Raw genomic sequence first — 19735 nt, 5'->3', positions numbered from 1 at the left:
CCATAACTGATCTCATCAACGTAAGAGGTATGGATGAAAACATTTCAAACATGTCTTCTTTTCAGTAACATAACAATCATATCAAAAGCAGCTGTACTTCAGAAAAACATACAGTCCTAACATCCATTTCAATCATCAGAGTATTCAATCTCCTCATCAACATCATCAAGTCAAATTAACGCTGTGATTAGTGCACCGAGAGGAGAGGCAGGCTCACCTGACATGCACACTTTCCTGCCTCGTGTGCACCTGTTAGATCAGGTTTCCGCTGATTGAGAGAAGCCAGAGACAACCGTGGATAGTCCCAGGAATGTGTTCTGATGGGGGCTTAAAAAAAGGGACCTATCCACCCGCTGTCTGTCACTTTTCCCTCATAAACGGAAAAACCTTTGTGTAAATAACAAGGAATAGACTACAGTGACTGGGGTTTAGTGGAACTTGTTTGCACCGCACACAGGGGAAAGTTACAGGACAGGATGTGAGGCTGATGTGCTGTTTGTGTTTTGCCTTTCATAAGGCAAATCTGAAATGCTGACAGAGAGAGATGGAGGAAGAGAAGAGAGAGCAAGTGGTCCGGCTTTGTTGAATTTCGTCAATTATTTTCCCTCGGCAGTCACTTGTAACATCGTAAAGACAAAGTCTCACTATACTGCTGTCACAGTCACCTGAAAAATGAATTATTTGCAGTGATAGAATACCTCAGTTAAACCTACTGGGACTGTTACCGTAGGCTCAAGTTAACAAGCCGGATAAACAAGTGTCTGCTGAGGGAACATCTAAACAAAAGGACCAACTTTAGAACTTAAACTCAGTCACTTTCTCATCATTTCCTCCAGCTCATTTCCTCATTCTCTTTTTTTTAAATAAACTACTGATTACTTTCTGATCTGGGTTTATTTTGGTGTTGTCCAATTACCATTAATATGTTCTTTATTTAGTTTGTGTAAAATTGAAGAACTATTTTCTTTTCTCTCATTTGTGGCTCAGTATTGTTGATGTGGGATCCTGTATTATGTTTAGTTTCTAGTCCCCCCATTGGCCAGGCCCCTCTACTTCCTGTTTTTCACTTTTTGTCTCCTGTTCTTCTATAAATTCCCCCTCAAGGCTTTGGATGTAGCGGCAGCAGTCTGAGGTTCTGCCGCTCCTTGCAGTCATTTTGAGTGAATAAATCTCTCCTATAATAATCATAATCATCATCACCGTCATCATTATCATCACCATCATGACTACCATCACTGAGGATGAAAGGAACGAATGGATGAGACGGCAGACAAATGGACAAAGTTACCTGTAAGGTGGCCCTGTGGAGAAACAGAGTGGTTAAAAGAGGAAAGAAAGATGGGATGTGACCATACAGCGATGGATGAATGACAGTGACAGAGGACATAGAAATGGAGCTAAAAGGCCCTAAATGAACAGAGAGGTAGCAGGAAAAAAGTGAGGACAAGCACGGACGAATGGAAAAAAAAATGTAAGAAGATGTCAAAAAATCAGGGAATTAAACAAACAGGAGAGGATGAAACACATAATCTGCATATTTAACATACTTTATCATATTTATATCGCTGCTGCTGGGTGAGAATCTATAACTGCTTCTTTGCTTTTGGAGTTTATAATGATACGGAATACATAAATTGGACTTGTGCCAAAATCGTTACAGGGAATTTAGTACTCGTGAGAAACAATCAACATCCAAATACTGGTCAACTGTAACTTAATTCTTCATTTGTTGAGGGCGATTTTCACCTGACAGCAGTGACAGGTTAATCTAGGTGAAGTTTAAAAGGCACAGCAGGGTAGGTGGAATATCGCAGCAATAGGACAGTATCAGCTTTGTTACTGTCTCCTATTGTTACACTATTCCACCCACCTTAACTGTGAGCCTTTCGGCGTAGCAATCCCATATCCTTTGGAGTCCAGGTTCCCCCCGACTTTCATGGTGTCACAAGGCTTGCGCTGCTCCGTGTACTCGTTCATGGTGGACTCCAGGAGGAAAGCATATTTCCCCTTGGATTTACGGACCCTCGCCACGCCCTCCATTGTGGTTTTGGTGAAGACGGTCGGTTCGGCAGACTTCATATACGACCACATCTTCTCGTATACGGCTATTTTGGATCTCTGTGGTGTGGAGGAGGGAGAAGAGGAGAGAGCAGATGCTAATTAGGAATGAGTGGGCATCTTTTCGCTAACAAAGGAGGCCAGATTGTCTCACAGATGATAGTTTTCATAATCTAGTGAGAAGACTGCCAAGGGAAGAGAGTCCATCTCGGCCATACCGCTCATGGCCATATGGTCGAGACCTTGGTAATAATTTCCTGACAAAACCCACTCTCTCTCTGTATCTGAATGATTTGACTTGAAACCGATGAAGAGACTAAATGCCCCTACTCTGCCTCTGATTGGCTCTGACCCTGATATTTTCAAACTAACGCAACCATCTCACTTCCCATGAATCTAACTCTAACTGTTGTCATTGACCAGACAGCCTATAAGTAAAAAGTTAAGTTCAAGTAAAGTTATTGCTAAGGTTGTGAACATGTGCCGTGTGAGAAGGCAGTGCGCTCTATTCGCCTGACAGCATGTTGTGTTCACTGCAAGGATCATACTTGATGATGCACAGTATTAGAAGATATCACCAAGACTCTGCTTTCAAGTGACTGTGTAACAGGATTCAGTTTGACAAAATGTAATCCTACAAACAAGTTTTGCCTGTGTAGCCAAGAAGCTTATTCCTCTGTGCCATAGAGTTCAATTGTTGTCCAAAAACTAGAAAAACACATCAGTGTCAATGGGTGTCATGGTCCTTCATCACCATGAACATGGTAACTGTAGTTTATTTTGAGTCAATCTTATACACGGCGCTGTAGCTGTAAATACTCAATAGCCAAATGTGTATTAATCCACCACTGAAAATAGTCCCAGACAAATTAACAATTTACCTCTGATTAGAAACTGTTTGCTAAAAACTACAGTGGCCAGCAGTATGAGTAGATTATTTAGCCCTTTGATATGGCCTGTTTTAAAGGCTTTGTGTCTTCAACAGGGACGAATGGGCTTGGATTTGAGAGACACACAAACAGGGTAGGGAACATTTAAAAGTACTGAGAAACAAACCAACACCTTGTTGGCTTCTCAAAGGATTTGCGGTCCCTCAGAAAAATAGTGACCAACGTCAGCCTTACCATTTTAGAATGCCGTCTTATTGTTGACATGTCCGTGCTCTGTGTCCACGGGTGTCCATTCACACCAAACTGATGCCCAAAGTGTCAGATGTTTCTCTCACATGCCATGCTTACTGAGACAAAAAGGATGAATATGAGTCGTACTACAATGCTGCTGAACACAACACCATTCAGTTGTGTTCATGTATTTGGGACAAGTGCTTTTTTATGCTTCGACAATCTAACCAGCATACTTCTGAGATTGAGCTCGTACAAAGTGTATTATTAGTCTATATGCTTTTACTGCATTTCATTTATTGCTCCAGTGTCTTATGATGTGGCGCAAACAGCTGAGGCTGATTTTCCCTCTTACAGTTCTTGAATTAAATTTAACTTCTGATGGAGGGCTCTGTCGTCCATCTTCCATTTTGATCCTCTGGCACATAATGACATTTAAACATTTAAAACTACATTTGAAATGTAACACTGCATCTCCATTGGAAAGTCAAGCATCAGTCTTACTTTAAATGACTTTATGACTGGATTAGTGGCATACTGATCTGGTTGTGCCGTTATGAATTCAGAGGACTAGTCTCAGAGGACATTGGTCCGGTATGACGCAATAGATTGTATTGTGTGTACGTGTGAGTGTGCAGTTCTGTGCACCAGTCTATATGTGTATGTGGGAATTTATGTGTTCACATGTTCACTCAAGAGGGAAAATAACAAGCCGAGGAGTCAAACTGTCATCCTCCACAAGCATCCTGCTTCTTTCTTCTCTTTCTCTCCTGGTGATTAAGCGTTGTTCTGTCGCTCTGCAAGCGACAAGCCACGGACTCAGCCATGGAAACCAGCGCCCGGGGGATGGTGTGTACGCCTGTGTAAGTGTGTTACAAGTGCGTGACGGACAACTATTCCATTATAATGTCACTCACATCTATGAGGACCAGCAGGTCCCTCTTCTCTCCATTCTACCTTTTCTCTCTCCATTCTTTCTCTTATCATTTCTCACTCTGTTTACCATCATCGATTGAAAAAACCTTATTTTTACACCTCCAGCCCTTTCTATCTTCCTTATTCCTCAAGTTTGATCCATCCATCCATCTGTCTCTTATTTTTCTGTCCTTCGTTTTCTCTGTCTGGCCACAGCCAAATGTGTATGCACTAATGTGTGTTGTGCACTGTGTGTATTTGTATCTGACTGTGTGTGTGTGTGTGTGTGTGAGTCAGAGAGAGTGAGAATGAGTGAGGGAGAGACATTGATGATGATGACTGTGCACATATAAAGCAGCGCCTGGCCTTGGAGGGATGGATGTGTGACAATGCGGCGGTGTGACTCTTTCCAGATTCTTTAACAATGAGCGAGGTTGAAGGAGGAAATGGATGCTGGAAGTCACCTTCAGGCGTCCACACCATGGCAAACACTTTTAAATATACATTTAGCACACACAAATCTGCTCTGTGGGAGAAGTGCCGCACACACTCACCTGCACATATACACGCATATATATATGTGGCTGAATATGCATATGGGCAGGTGTACGTACACACACAAATATACTCACGCTCACACACAGACACAGATAATTAATGGTGGTGGTGAATCCCCCTCAGCTGTGGGAGAGTAAATTGCTTTTTCACCCTCCACAGATTTCAACCCGCTCGTTATGTTGATGATGCCAGAGCCGCTCACAGGAGCACAAACTGTCTGCTAAACCTCCCCCTCCTCCACACACTCAAATGCACACGCTGGTGCACACATATCTGCAAAGCATAACTATAAATTGGTATATATACTCGTACACAATGCATGAGCACACAAACAATTCTCAGCATTCCTACAGAGCATGATTTCGCGACAGAGCAGATTTGTATTTGTACACATGTGGTGACGATTGTGTTTTTGCCCATGTCTGCAGAAAAAAAACATTTGTCTTCATCAGCATTGTGCTCATGTGTTTTTATGTTTACGAGTACTTATGTAATTGCAATCCACATGGGTGAATAGGTTAATGGGTGAAGCCACTACAGGTCTCCTCTGGGCCACTTCACTCCACTCTGCTATCATTTCCTGCTCCCTTTAGTCTGTTCTGTTCCAGCTCTGTCCACCCCTTTTGTCCATCTCTACTTCACTTATAATTACTCGTAAGATCATTGCTTTATTTGACAGAGTTGGGAAGTGACTCAAAGCAACAGGGGTGTGATCAACAAACATTGTTCTATTTCAATGATGTTTGAATTTTAATCAAAAGGAATAAGATCCCACGCTGGTCCTTTTTCTTCCAGCACTCCCCCAAAACCTTGGTGTGAACTCAGATAAAGCCATCAAGTCAACCATTTCAGCTTAGCGTCACTCCCAAAAATGTAAGGCTCTTAATTCAAGATCATGAAAAAGTCATCCATTCATTACATTCCACCCACCTGGACTTTTGTAAATTGGTTTACACTGTCATCAGTCACTTGTCCTTGTCCCGCCTACAGTCAGAGCTGATTTCTGCTGCTTGGCTTTTGTCTGGCTTCAATAAATGGAACACCGCCCTCACATTTGCTTCCTCTTACTGACTGCCATTGTATTTCAGGAGAGCTTTAAGATTGTGTTGTTTGTTTGTACATGATCCAACCTTCTCCACTGACACTGGACTTTTTCCCTTCCACCTTGTTTACGCCACTTTTATTATGCCGTACAATAAGTGAACAATAATGCAGTATGGATTGAATGGAGGTGATGAATGCTGCAAAGCATCAGAAGAATGGCATTTTTCCACCTCCGAGGGACATATTGTGCTCCATCACATTTACACAACGGCCATTTATAAGGAAATAAAGACCACAAGCAATATGTAAGAACATTGACATCTATTTCTTAAAAGGGCCCAGAGGAGATTTATTACAAACACACAACGTTATGTTTACAATCAATGTTTCACACCAAAACACATTGTGTGTATCTATGAGAGCTAACAGACACGTTGAATACTTTTCATTCTTCAAAAACATTTGCAAAAAAAAACATTTGCAAAATATTATGGAACCTGCATTGTTTACATGTTTGCTAGCTTATCTTCTTCTTCGATATGTACGTTTTTTAAACTGTTTCTGGCGAAGAATCTGGAACTTAAAATTTTGACAAAAATTTCAAATAGAGTTCTGTATGTTTAAAAACAGCAGCGCAGAACTGGTTGGGATCGATAGCAGTATCAGCATTGAGACCTGCAGCTCATCTGGGGCTTTTGGCTATTCAGCTCAGTAACAAATTAACTTGACTTTACTTAGTTCAATGTAAAAGACGGTGTCAAATTCCTTGTATGCGTATGCATACATGGCCAAAACAAGTCTGAAGGATTCAAGCAAATGAGCAGAGCGTGTGGAGTCCTTACCCTGAAGAACTCCTTAGTAGAGCCTGAGTCCAGTGTCCCGTAGGCTATCTCCGTCTGTTTGGCCAAGTCCTCTGCGCTCTCTATGGGTGAGACCATCCTCTCCACAGTGAGGAAAGCAGCCAGGTTGGCTGTGTAGGAGGAGATGATGATAAGGGTGAAGAACCACCACACACCTCCAACAATTCGTCCAGACAAAGACCTGGGTAGAAAACAGACGTTGGAGAGGTCGGGAGAAAACAAGGAAGAGGGAAAGAGGGACAAAGAGATGCAAAAGGTTAAGAATGAGGAAGGAACGAAAATGACATGGAGATGAGAAATGAACAGGACGAGTAGAGGATGATGAAGGACAAGATAAAGGTGAAGGATAAAGGGATGAAGTGAACAGAAAGAGGAAGGAAACATAATCAAGGTTAGTTCCTGAGTCAGAGATATGCAACACAACATGTCATAAGTATTACAAAGCATTTTCAGCACCACTGTATGCATAACTGTAAAAATTACAGTTGCGCCAAAGTAGTTGTTTTTCAGGCATCGAACCAATTCAGCACTAACAACAACAACAAAGGCTACATGAAACAGATCGTAATCTGGCCACTCCAACATCTCTCTCAACCTCATTCTCTTTTCTCTTTCTCCATGTTTACTCTCTTTATCTACCAATTGTGAGCTGAAGCATCAAAGTAAGTGGCAATTCATTTTGTTTGTACAAACTAGTTTTTTACTGAGTAAAATGGAAGAGAGCAGGCAAGAGTGAGCTTATTAGAGAAAAGGAGAGCGCGAGAGAGAGATGGGAGAGAGAGAGAGAGAGAGATGGTTTTCTTTTAAGCGCTGTAGTCAACGAAATACCTTGGAGTTCTAATGGGTACACGCAGCGACATTAAATATCCGCGATTTAGAAAGAGTCAGCAAGAAAAAGGAGACGGTGCTGGCGAAATTCATTTTTTTCCAGTTTCCTCAGTTTTGCTTCAGTATGAAATGTCGGAGAGCCATCACACTCACAGAGAATGAAAAGCTAAATGTTTTGTACCATTTCCCTTTCAAGTCTGTGTGTAGCTCAAGAAAACATTCAGAGTGAATACGAATACATTGATGTTATTTTCACTCCTCAGTAAATCAGTGATTTAAAAATATGTCTCTTTGAATCACCTAACTTCCACTCTTACACAAGTTTATCTTTTTACATTCAGATGACAGATATTTATTTAAAATGTCAAGTTAAATTGACTGATGCATTTCATTTACTTTACTTCATTTTTTAAAAGTAATTCAGAGCTGAGGTAAATAGCAGATATGAGTGCTAATTATCTGCTGGTGCCTCTCCACCAGTGACCCCTTTCACATCGCACATAATCATTTCAGCCATTGTTAATCTAAAAAAATATTGATTATAGCGACTTTAACTATACATTTGGGTGACATTCATCGCTCCTTTTATACGCAGTCAGAAAATAAGGCCAACCATTTCTCAGACGGGTAGCCATTTGGTAATACCACCCTGATGCGAAAGCCGTGATATATAAGATAGTTTTAGGGTTGGGTTGTAAAGAGAACAGAGGAGTGAGAGAGCTGGGAGGTGCATTAATGACTGACTCAGCATAAGATGTCACCTTTTGGAGCAACTCGACATTCTGCTGCTTTTCAAAAGCCAGCACACCTCTTAATCCTCACACACACACACACACACACACACACACACATGCAAATATAGATTGATAGCATGTGTCCTTGAGGCATTGATCCGTTTACCTGAATTAATGAACCTGGCATACACGGCATGGATTCTCCTCAGAAAGAGCTGTTTAATTGTATACGTATTAGATGACAGCGGGAACATGATAAGACTTCATGATGGAAAGACAGCGATAGTTTTGCACTGAAAATGAGACTCTCAAAACCAATGGACGATGCCAAACACGAGCGTGTGATTTGATTGGTTAGCTAGTAAACGGGCTGTGACAGCATTTTTAATCTGACCCGATGGAGTGACTGTGTGATTTAAGTGGACATCTAAAGGGAAGGGTGCAGGATAAAAGCAGGCCACAGTGAAGGAAGGAATAGGAAGACAGAGATAACGAGATGGAGAGAAGGTTCAACGGCAGTGCACTTCTCCACTCTGCATCATTGTGAGCACCAAAATGTGGTGAATCATGCTTTTATCTCACGAACCTGTCGAGTTCAAGAACAGGAACATTAATTGATTTTTTCATACATTAGATGCTGGTAGTGTAGTTAACTGACTATAAAATGCAAGGAATCCATTTAAAGTCCAACTGAAATGCCATTTCATTCCTAGTTTTGTAGTATTAAAAACCTAACTGGCCTGCAAACTGCAAAACCGTAGTTGCACACTTTTGCCTTTGTCTGGTCACTTGTTCAACAAGCTAAGGAGCAGAACATGATGTGGTTCATGTTTGGAGAACACAGGACAAGTGATTTACAGGGCAGATATGCTGTAGCAACAAAAAAATAAGCTATTTCAATTCAGTTGGACTCTAAGTTATTGATCACTTGAGCAGAATTTATCCCATGTGTTTGACCCATTAAGAAAAACTACGGGAGCATTGGGCAATAGGCGTCGACTGTTATGTTTTATTCTGGGCCAATATTGTAACCGATTATTAGCAATCAAGGAGACTGATTACCAATATTTGAAAGGGCTATACTGCCGTAAAAATTAAAACGTGGCAAAAAGTTAGAAAAACACAAAAACTTTGCTGAAATGCATTTAAGCACATGTTTAATTCAATTCTGGAAAAGAGAACTTTTCAAGCTTATCCCACGCTGACACATTCTTTGCATGTATTGCAGACTGCCTTCCCTGGTGGTGGTTGAGGGTACTGCACTCTTAGACCTTTTCTTTCGAGCATCTATCCAGTAATTGCTTTTCTTCTTCTTTTTTTGTTGCTGTGAAGGCCATGGCCGGACAACTGGGTATTTTTGCAACTTCAGCATAGATGACTGTGACATTGTTTTGCAACGTCAGCAATATCTGTTGCCTCACATTTGACAGAGAGCTCTGCTCGTTCACCGGAGCAGCTCTAATCTGCGAATGCGCAAGTTGACTTTTCCCGTCAGAGGCACACTATCCTTCAGTGTTGATAGGCTGTTACTCGTAACATGTAACCAGTCAGTGCAGTGGGCGGGACATTGAGCGACACCAGAGAGCGGTGACTTCAAATGGAGAGGCGAGGTGCCTCAGAGCATACTTTTAAATCGACTTGTTTTATAAAAATATACGATTCCGTTAATTGTAAAAGTGATGAATATTGCAGCCGATAATCGTTCGATACCTATTGGGTAATGAGTGGAGTGTTTAGGGGCCATCTATTCTATTTCTTTGGCCGGTGCTTTAAATAAAAAGAGTATTGTGGTAACCCAAACCACATTATTCAGACATGTTAAGCAAATTCATGACTTTTCCAAATCAGACTTCAGCTGAAACCTGGGAATAAGTGCATGCAAACACTGTTCATCGGCTGAATGGGGTACTCCTTTCTTACATTAGGGTTGTCATCCCAAATTGAACACCAAACTGCTTATCTTACTGTATGTAGCTATTTGCTTGACATATTGATTTCTTAGGGTCCACAAATGACCCTGAATGCATACAGTGCATCTTTGAATCTAATTTATTTAGGGTAGCGACAAGATAACATTCAACTACAGTTAACAGAAATGAATCACCCTCGATTCGACACCCTATTTCTAGCTTGACTACTCAAGTTCAGTAAGGTTTCAGCGCAAAAACGGATGCTGATCAAATAAATTGTACCGTTGCGTTACCACATCAACCGTCATCAACCGTTACCCAAAAAAAAGGGTAAGGCCATTTTGTGTGTGGCTATGAGTTTGTAACATAAGACAGAACATCTGAAATGGTTCTTTATCCACGTGGGAAAAAAATAAATTGGTCGAGGACAAAATGATTGACAGCATGTTTCTTTCTAAATGTGTTGTACTTGATTTATTTGTGTGCGTGAATGAAAAAAAGAGTGCAGAAGGTATTCACCAGTGTTTGGCCTTGGAGTGAAGTTTACCTTCTGGAGGCTCATGGAGCGTGCTCAAATTAAATGAGACTGGATAGAGTGCGCATGCATGAATGCATGTGTGTGTGTGTGTTCGTATGAGCACATCATGTTTCCTTCCTGTTAAAAGTGTATTTTAGTGTACGTGGATGAGCTTTGGGAGTGATGTTTTTGATTCTTTATGTGACATGTCAGTGTGTTTGTGGCAGTGTGAATGTGTGTGTTGCCTGTGTGTGTCGTTGTGTTGTGTATGTTGGTATGCAACAGGTGACTCATTCTATGGCGGGTAATGTATCATCTATGATAGCCAACAGATTGCCTTCCCAATCCTCTGTGTGAAAGATTAATGGCATGCTGTTCCCCTCTCTCTCTGTCTCTCTCTCTCTCTCTCTCTCTCTCTCTCTCTCGCTCTCTCTCAAACACACACACTTTGTCACACACACACATAGTTCCGAGCGATACAGTTTCTTTTCATCTCCATTTAAATTGTCTCACCAAATATACGAGAGCTGCAGTTTGAGGCTGTGTGTGCATACGATCTTGCATGTGTGTGTTTTAGTTTCATTCTTATGAGGACTAATGGAAGACAGAGATGTTTTCCCGTAGTTCAATCATCAACTTATTTCCTCAGATTATGCTGCTTGGCTTCTTACTAGTATGACAGTTATCACAATCATCTAAGAATAAAAACCTCTTCATCTAATTGCCACAACAAGAGCACACAAACATACTCAAACACACACAGAAACACAAACAAGTACTAAAGTAGATTGATGCTGACTCAACCAAACACACAAATACAAGCAGACATGCTGACAAAAACAACAACATGAGCCAGCGCAGGACAGTTGTTGTCCATTGAAATTATGAAAACCGTAAACCGATCTACAAACATCTTATCTTTTATGACATAATACCACATATTATATCGTAGTTTTACATATTGTGTAAAGTTTTACGAACAACAAATGCTATTTTTTTGGGCTCCCGATCAAGGAAAAATTCTGAAATAAAATTTGCAAACTACTTTGGACCCACCAGACATCACGAGTGGCATAAGTTCCATTTGATTATGCAAATCGTGAGAATGTTATTGTGATTCTAATTTCCTTGTTCATTAAGACACGCAGACAGAGGAAATGAAACCGTTTTTGTTGTTGTCTGATTGGGGTGCTTACAAAACATGTTTTCTAAAGTGATGGTGACAGACATTTTAACAAATGTTGAATCAGCCATTTTGGGTGCAGTGAAGCATGAATGCTTGATGAGTACACAATAAATGACTGAAAGACCAATGCAGATAGAAATACAGACAAATATCCTTCCTTGTTCTTGTCTTTCAACTCTGTCTTGCATGGAATTCAGGTGTGAAATGAAGTGAATCGACTGACTGATTGAAACCGGCAGAAATACTCTGCAGCGGAGGCAGACTGAAGGGCACAAAGGCAAACAGACAGAAAGAAAATCTGATTAATAGATCAAAGATTAGATGCAGCAGGCAGATAATGAAGGAATGATCAAATAAAATAATAACAGGGATCATATCAGTGAAGCAGAAAAGATGCAACGATTCCGATGCTGATGTCGGTCAGACACTGACTCAAATAGCTGGACCGGGTATCAGTGACCATGGGGCCGATCTATTCCATTCAATTCTACTTGTACACATAATAGACTGGAATGTTGTTTTACAAAGCTAGGCCTGATGTTCCCAGTCACTTCCACACAGGGAGGCATAGAGCTTATTATTAAACACTGGTATTGAATCGGTATACGTGCTACCGGCCGATACCCGGAGCCCAGGTAATGGTATTGGAATTGAAAAAGGCGGATCAGTGCATCCCTAATAAAAACTATTACTGGTGAAATTCATAAACACAGTTCGAGTCAGTGACCTTCAATTAATCAGTCGGCTTTAGTGCTCCACTCTAGTTCGTTAGTCGAACCATGAACTGGATCTGTTGCTATCATTAAGTATTCAACATACCCAAGGCCATTAGCTCAATACTTACACATGACACACACACACACACACACACACACACAGCCAGAAGTGCACTGCTCTCACCTAGCAGCAGGCACACGTGCACATCCACACACAAGAGAGCTGTAATTTCAGACGGTTATTGACAGAGACAGATCCAATCCCTCTGAGATGTTCGCTGGTGATCAGTTTACCTCTCTCTCCCGCTCTGGCATTTACTCTCGGTCTTCCTTAATGTACAGCACGTCACTTTTTCTTTTGCCATTTACAGATTTCCACTTTCTTTCCTGTCCCATCACCTCACTGTCCATCACTTTGTCGCCACCATTTGGGGCGAGGTGACCGGGCCAATCGCCGCCATTACAAGCCCAGAAGCCTGGGCTGAAAGATGACTGGTGATGTGTGGCGCAAATGCCATCTCAAGGTTACTCTGAAGATGTGTGTGAGCGTGTGCGTTCATGTCTGCTTCCAGCCATTAGCTTTTGCTTGATCGGGAAGGTGAAGGAAACAGAAGTCGGTGTTTGCAAAAGAGACAGCATGTGTTTGTCTCATGAGCACGCAGACATTGGCATCACACTCATGCAGTCATTTCTAGCTATGAAAATGTCAATTAACTAAGGTGGAGATGAGACAACAAAGCAGCAGGGACAGGCATTTAGTGAGAGAGCAAAAAAAAAGGGGCTGTGAGAAAGAAATGAAGAAATGACAGATGGATCAAGAAAGAGGAGAGAAAGTGGGTGAGTTGAAGAGTTATACTGTGTCTCCCAGACTGCAGAGATGACTGCAGCAGGGAGAGAGGGACCCACACTGAATACCAATGGACCTATATGGCAGCCTAATACACAATACACAACCCACACAGTATTCACGCACATACACGCTCAGTATATAAAGTCAAACAACCCGTGTGTAAGAGGACATATAATACAAGACAGAAGAGAGTTTACTTTAGAAAGAAAAACACAAATACACTGTTAATAACCAGAGAGACTGCACACACTCTCAGAAGAACTCTACCTGTGCAGCCTTCCCTTCATTCCCAGCTCCACAGTAAATGTCAACCTCAATACTCTGATCCCTGCTGACTAGCCAGAGACGATGCAAGTGTCAGGATGGATGAGATGGATAACAGCAGAGCATGAAAGAGCATCCCACGGTCGGGTCAAACGTATGGAAGATGGGAAAAGATAACAGATCATGTGAAGGATAATATAGTGGGGCAAAGAAGGTCGGCATTATGAAATGTGCACGGTATGTAGAGTCTTCTACGTCCACATAGAAAGTCACCAGTCTCTCAGAGGACTAATGTAAAATAACAACCAAATTAAAAAGTTAACCTTTCATTCAGACTCATATAGTATCAATGCAGTAGTTTATTTTGTGTCACGACAGCCCAAGGAACTGACTTACTTTTAACAGTGTTTAATTATTGCACCATTTCCACCTCGTGTAGTGCCTTTAAAGAAGTGACTGTGTCATTGATGCACACAGACACTAAAGCTCCACTGGCCCAGATTCCTTTGTAAAGTTGCATTCGCCTTCCGAGACTAAATCAACACACCACGCAGAAGAGTGCGACTGTATTCTCTGTAATTGACACCCTGCGGATTTGAAACTCTGGCAGAGTATCGAGAAACGAGCAAGACATCATCCCATTCTTTTATGCATTCTCCTTTATGAGTGATTGACTGACAGAGTGAACGTGTCTTGCAATGAAAGTAAATGTCAAATATTTGATATTTCTGTACAAAGGAAAGTTGCATGCAGGAATACTCTGAGTGATATGGTGATACCTATATATCTGAAGCACATTTCTGCTGACTGAAGTTAGCATCATGACTTTGTCTGCCTGCAAAGGTGAACAAGACAATGGGAGATGAAAGGAAATGCACTGAGGGGATAGAAAAATGATATGACATGATGACATGCATGGCACGTCTCCTTTCATAAGAACATGATGTAGTGTCGCTGCAGAGAACGGTGTCATAGTGAAGGCTCATCCATCACTTGTTTGATGGCAGAAAGCCTGGTCCGCGGGGTTATATCATGTCTTCATCAACGGATCTAATGAACAAGTTCATTTCACTCTTTTACTCTTTAGTTTTTTCCTCATTTTCTTGCAGAATCAGAAATTGTATCATTACTGAATTCCAGTCAGTCAGTTCCTGTGGAATGGTTATATGTGGGGTACAAGTAAATGCTTGATATCTAATAAAGTCAGCCAAGCCTCATCACTCCCTGCAGTATACACTTAATCTCACGCATAGAGAGATTAGGAAGGGACTAAGCTAATCAGCAGCTACAGGTGAATGCAGCTGATGATGATGACGATGATGATGATGTAGGGATGCTTACAATGAGCGGTGTAGCAGGAGCAGCTTAAGCAGAACAAAAGAGTCAGCAGAGCGTGACAGATTAAATAGACGGGTGTGGAGGGTATGCGTTGCAAAGAGTGGGGTGCGTAATATGTGTAGCAGAGCAACTCAAATGTAGCGTCTGTTTAGTTTGCGTGTACCTTGGAACCATTTAGAAACACTGACAAAAACAAAGTCTTTTTGTTCAGGCAGGAAGCTTTGGTCATGTCAGTTGATGGATGGTCAACAATGACCAATCATCAATATGGCAATAACTAGTAGTATAGTTTACATAAACACTGTAGCACTAACGTATCCTGTATGGCCATCAGGCCTATGTGTGCTCTCATATCGTCACTACAACGGCAGGCTTTGCAGTCTGAGCGTGGGCAAACTATTTGGCCTTTAGATGTGGTTGGACGACACCTTCTACGAACTGGATCCTTCCAACGATTTGCCGTTGTTGATGCTATACCTCTGAGGATCTTAATTAAATGTGCCATAATTGACTTTTTTCTGGCCACTTGGGGACATTGGCAACACGTTGTGAACACAACATTGACATATCATCACCCTTTAAGTTAATATGGTAGATGTTTTAACAAACAGTTGCTTATTTATACATCTAGAACTCACGTTGAGTCTCAGTCCAATATTTGCTCCTTTACAGGAGCTTTGTTTTAAACCTCTCCAAAGAAACATCTGGTTCTTTAGCTGCCTAATGCTCCACTATGGTCACCAGGTTTTTTGTATTTCGTTTAAAGCTTTCTATGAGAGCAGTAAGAGTGAACCAAAACAGTAAAGTTGCGGGCCAGACAGCTAAACAATGAGCTGAACTCACTATAAAGCTCTGTGTAGTTGACGGGAGCGGCAGGTGATAACTGTGTGCAGGTTTATTATTACGAGCGAAACCGTTGTTTTCATATTGTCATTTATTACACTGTTATAATGACAATATCAATTACAACCATAGGGACAAGGACACACTGACTAAATTGCTGTTTAAATGAATGTATGTTTTATGAGAAAGACATTTCAGACTTAAGTTTACATTGAAACCCCCTTGACACCCTGAAGAAAATTTACACGAGTTATAGATTTACCATTGTATGAATAAAACCAGGCATTTAGGACTGCAGTAATCTTGGTCTACAGAGGAGTTGTGCTGTATTAGAAGTGACGGGGCCAGGTTATTTGTATGACAAACACTGGCCTCACGTTAAGTGTCACATTATCGCTATGACAGCTGTAGCTTACGCACACACATCTATAACACGTCCTGCCAATGATGGAGAGGTCTACATGCGTGCGTTGGATTGTTGTGAAACTGCTCAGTGGGTGATTTTTCTGCATGCGCGTGTAAGCAATGTCAGAGTGTGAAATGTTTGTGTGTATTCATGTGCATATCTTGTGTGTTTGTGTGTGTGTGTGCGTGCAGCTGGTGTGAGTGTTTTCCATTTTGTGTGTCGGGGATAGAAGTGGCCTGTCAGTCACAGTATAGTGGGGAGGAGTATGAGACGACAGGTGTCGGGGAGCGGGGGAGGAAGGAATAGAGAAAGTGTGAAAGAGATGGATGAAAGAGCGCAGGAGAAGGGCAAATGAGCAGCAGAGGATGAGGAAGAAAGTTAAGTTTGAGCAACCGATGTAGAACTTTTATCCCTTTCCCAAAAGTGAAATGTGCAATGGGAATCCAGCAGAAATGTTTGAAGGATGCTGGATTTAACGAGGTTTTAAAGCAGAAGTAAATTCCCTGAGATGAGAAAAAGATTCTTAAAGATTATATGTAGTGTCAGTGAGCCTGGACATGAATTATAGTTAAAAAGTAGTTAGGCTCTCTGAGGTCATAATTATTCATTACACTGAACATTTAGGATTCAGGACACCTACAAGATAAACCCTCTTTCCTGATGCACAGGCAGTGATGTGTTTTTGCGTGTAACGCTTTATAAGAGTAATACCGGTAACAACAGTTTGTTTGGAACAAATGGAAAGTTAAGGAAATGTAGGAAGCTCCAGTCGTCATCATTATAAAATGCTTTATACATTGAAGGCAAAACCTCACAGCAGTGACTGCATGCTTCTCACTGAGAGTGTCACCAAAGTCAAGACAAACAAGAATCATCTCGCACGTGATCATGTTGAGGACACAGAATCTAAAATGTCATATCCAAGTAAATGTGAATTTGTAACTATTCACCTTGGTCCGTCAGCATAACATGAACCACTGACCACTGTGAGTCGATGTCTATGATATAGTGAGCAGTGTCCTTTCACATCTTTGCCACCAGTTCTTATTATTCTTTCACGCACCTTTTTGCTCAACCGCTCACACCTCTTCCTCCTTTCAGCTCATCGTCTGTCACTCTTTTGCTATCTGCTTCTCTCTTCAGATTTAGCTCCCGAAAGGTCTTGAGTGTGATGGCCATGCATATTTCACTAAACTGCATTCTCAGGCTATCAATAATAAAATGCCATATTCTTATAAGTATTCTAAAAATACAGCCGGACTCTGCCTCTTCAGTCCTGCATCAAAGATTCATGCACATCTAGCAAACTGTTAAATCTCCCACCACACCACACCCATATGGGCATGACCATTGGACGACGTGCAGGTGTGTTCTTATCACCTCCATGTTTTTGTGCACGTGCATGTTTGTGTCTATGTATGTGTGCATTCCTGGCACATCTTAAGCTTCTGTAACACACCGTCTTGGAGAAGCACTCCAGTTCAGCTTGAAAGCTCGAAAAGTGCGGAGAGAGTGATTCACATTGACAACAGTCTGAATCACCACAGCTTAATACTAAAGCACTCTAACACTACAGACAGTTAGACAGCCACACGCTATCCCTGGCCCAAACGCACTCTCTTATGAACACAGCCTCATATACAACACTATCTCTTACTCAGTCTAGAGGCACACACGCACAACAAAGCACTCCGTTTGTCTCACAATACATTTCCTTCCCCTCACCGTGGCGAGATGTCGCAGCCCTGTTGCATGAAAGCTCCCAGTGAGAACCAGAGGGAGTTGAAGATTCCAAACTCATTGGGTGGTTGGTCGGTGGGGCCCAGCTCTGTTGTGCCCTCCTCTGGTTCCTCTGCATGCCACTCGTACGGACTGAAGCGACTCACCTAAGGCAAAGAAGGAAAACAGAACTTTTAGAGGAAGAGCGACCAGTGCAGGTCAGACTGATCCAGGCGCATAGAGAGCATTAATAACAGCTTAATAACAAACACAAAGCCATATGGGGTACATTTCTCGTGACTTATCTGGAAGACAAAAATGTTTCCTTGAATGTGCAGACAATCCGGTGTCATAGGAGTTATGCTGACCTGATCTTGACATTGTAAACTTGCATGTCTCACATTAAGTATTTGCATTTCTTGCGTACAGCACTGTCTGTGACTGTAATTCTGTCCAGACAGGACGCCTTTAAGAACCTAACAATTTCCTGCACAGAAGATTTCTTTAACACTGCAGAAGACATTGCAGTTGAGGAGGTAAAGGCAATGTAGCCATACTTGAAAAGTTATTAAATGATTTCATTTATTGAAGGGTTGTAATAATCTTTAAAAGGTACACTCTCAGAAACATTTGGACACATGATCACTGATGACACAATGTATTATATCATCAGAATATGACAATAATCTCCCAAATCATGATCAGCAGGAAATATGTCCTATATCGTAAGGATTTTATTCCCTTTAAATACATTTTATTATTAGCCTGTGAGCCAAATAAAATATCGGTTCTTTCATCCCTAAAGCTTTAAAAATGCTTCAAACTCTTACAGCCCTGCAATTTAACTGAAGCACTGACGACTGGTTTTTAAGAATCACTCACCAAAAATAGCACGACACTGACTCCGATGTAAGCAAACACTATGCACATCCAGATCTCGTAGGCCAGCGGGTCCAGGAAAGAGAAAACACCTGGTTTAGACTTCTGGGGCTTCTTGATCATGATGGAGATGCCCAGAGACATGAAGGGCTTCGAGAAGTCGATCACCTCTTCTCTCACGAGAGTGATGGTCAGTGGGGCAACTGCAATTTCTGCTTTCTGCAAAGAGGTGGTGGGGAGAACAGTGTTTGTTGAGTTTAGTTCAGTCATAGAGTAGTAGTTGTTAAGCAGCAACTTCATGCAAAAGCAGGAGACTGATGGTGAGCAGGAATTATCTGTGAACTCTTATGTCTGCAGAAGGAAAAAGTGAGGACAAAGATAAAGGAAGGAGAAATAAAAATGAAAACACAAGGATCAGGTGAAGTAGACACAGTAAAAGATCAGCAGAGTTTGAAGCAGGAGCAACAGATGGAAGGGAATGAAAGAAATAAGAGAGGCAAAGAAAGGGAATTGTGGTACAGCGGGGGAGGGAGAAATGTTGAAAGAGACAGAGGAGGTAGAGGGAAAATACGAATGACAGAGAAGTAATTCATACGTAGGCATGAACGTGACACTGCCAGAATATCAATTAGTCTGCAAGGACTCACACACATTTGTGTGCATGCACACATGCAAAATCTATAGAAGAGTCAAAAAACATCATTCATTCAGCACACTGACAGCGGTTTTACAAATAATGGAATGCGGCCGTTGATAGCATCACATATTGTGCATATCTGCGCCTTCTCAAGGTCCCAAACACAAAAGAAACACACACATACAGTTTTGCAGCTGAGTGAAATTTGGCTTTTTCTTGGACTTGATTGCAATTATCCATAAGGCAAAGAATAAATGTGCTTAAAGCCATTGTGTGGATTATAAGAGTCAGACCGAGCAAGGGGTCTTGTAAGGAGGGCCTTGCCAGAGTGCCATTTCCATCAAAACCTGTT

General features: G+C 41.5%; 1 protein-coding gene across 2 annotated transcripts in view; it reads right to left on the bottom strand.

Annotated features, from left to right (window-relative positions):
• Window positions 1-19735, bottom strand: part of gria4a (glutamate receptor, ionotropic, AMPA 4a) — a gene marked incomplete at both ends in the record, with an annotated part of 80791 nt that overhangs the window by 9853 nt on the left and 51203 nt on the right. For both annotated transcript variants that reach the window (XM_079272170.1, XM_079272171.1), the window contains 4 exons: window positions 1871-2118; window positions 6539-6737; window positions 17874-18034; window positions 18750-18965. In XM_079272170.1, coding sequence (XP_079128296.1) covers window positions 1871-2118; window positions 6539-6737; window positions 17874-18034; window positions 18750-18965 — 824 coding nt within the window. The remainder of the gene's footprint in view (window positions 1-1870; window positions 2119-6538; window positions 6738-17873; window positions 18035-18749; window positions 18966-19735) is intronic.

Source organism: Melanostigma gelatinosum (genome assembly GCF_949748355.1).
Source record: "Melanostigma gelatinosum genome assembly, chromosome: 7".
NCBI lineage: Eukaryota > Metazoa > Chordata > Actinopteri > Perciformes > Zoarcidae > Melanostigma > Melanostigma gelatinosum.
This window is presented reverse-complemented; position numbering and strand designations above follow the sequence as displayed.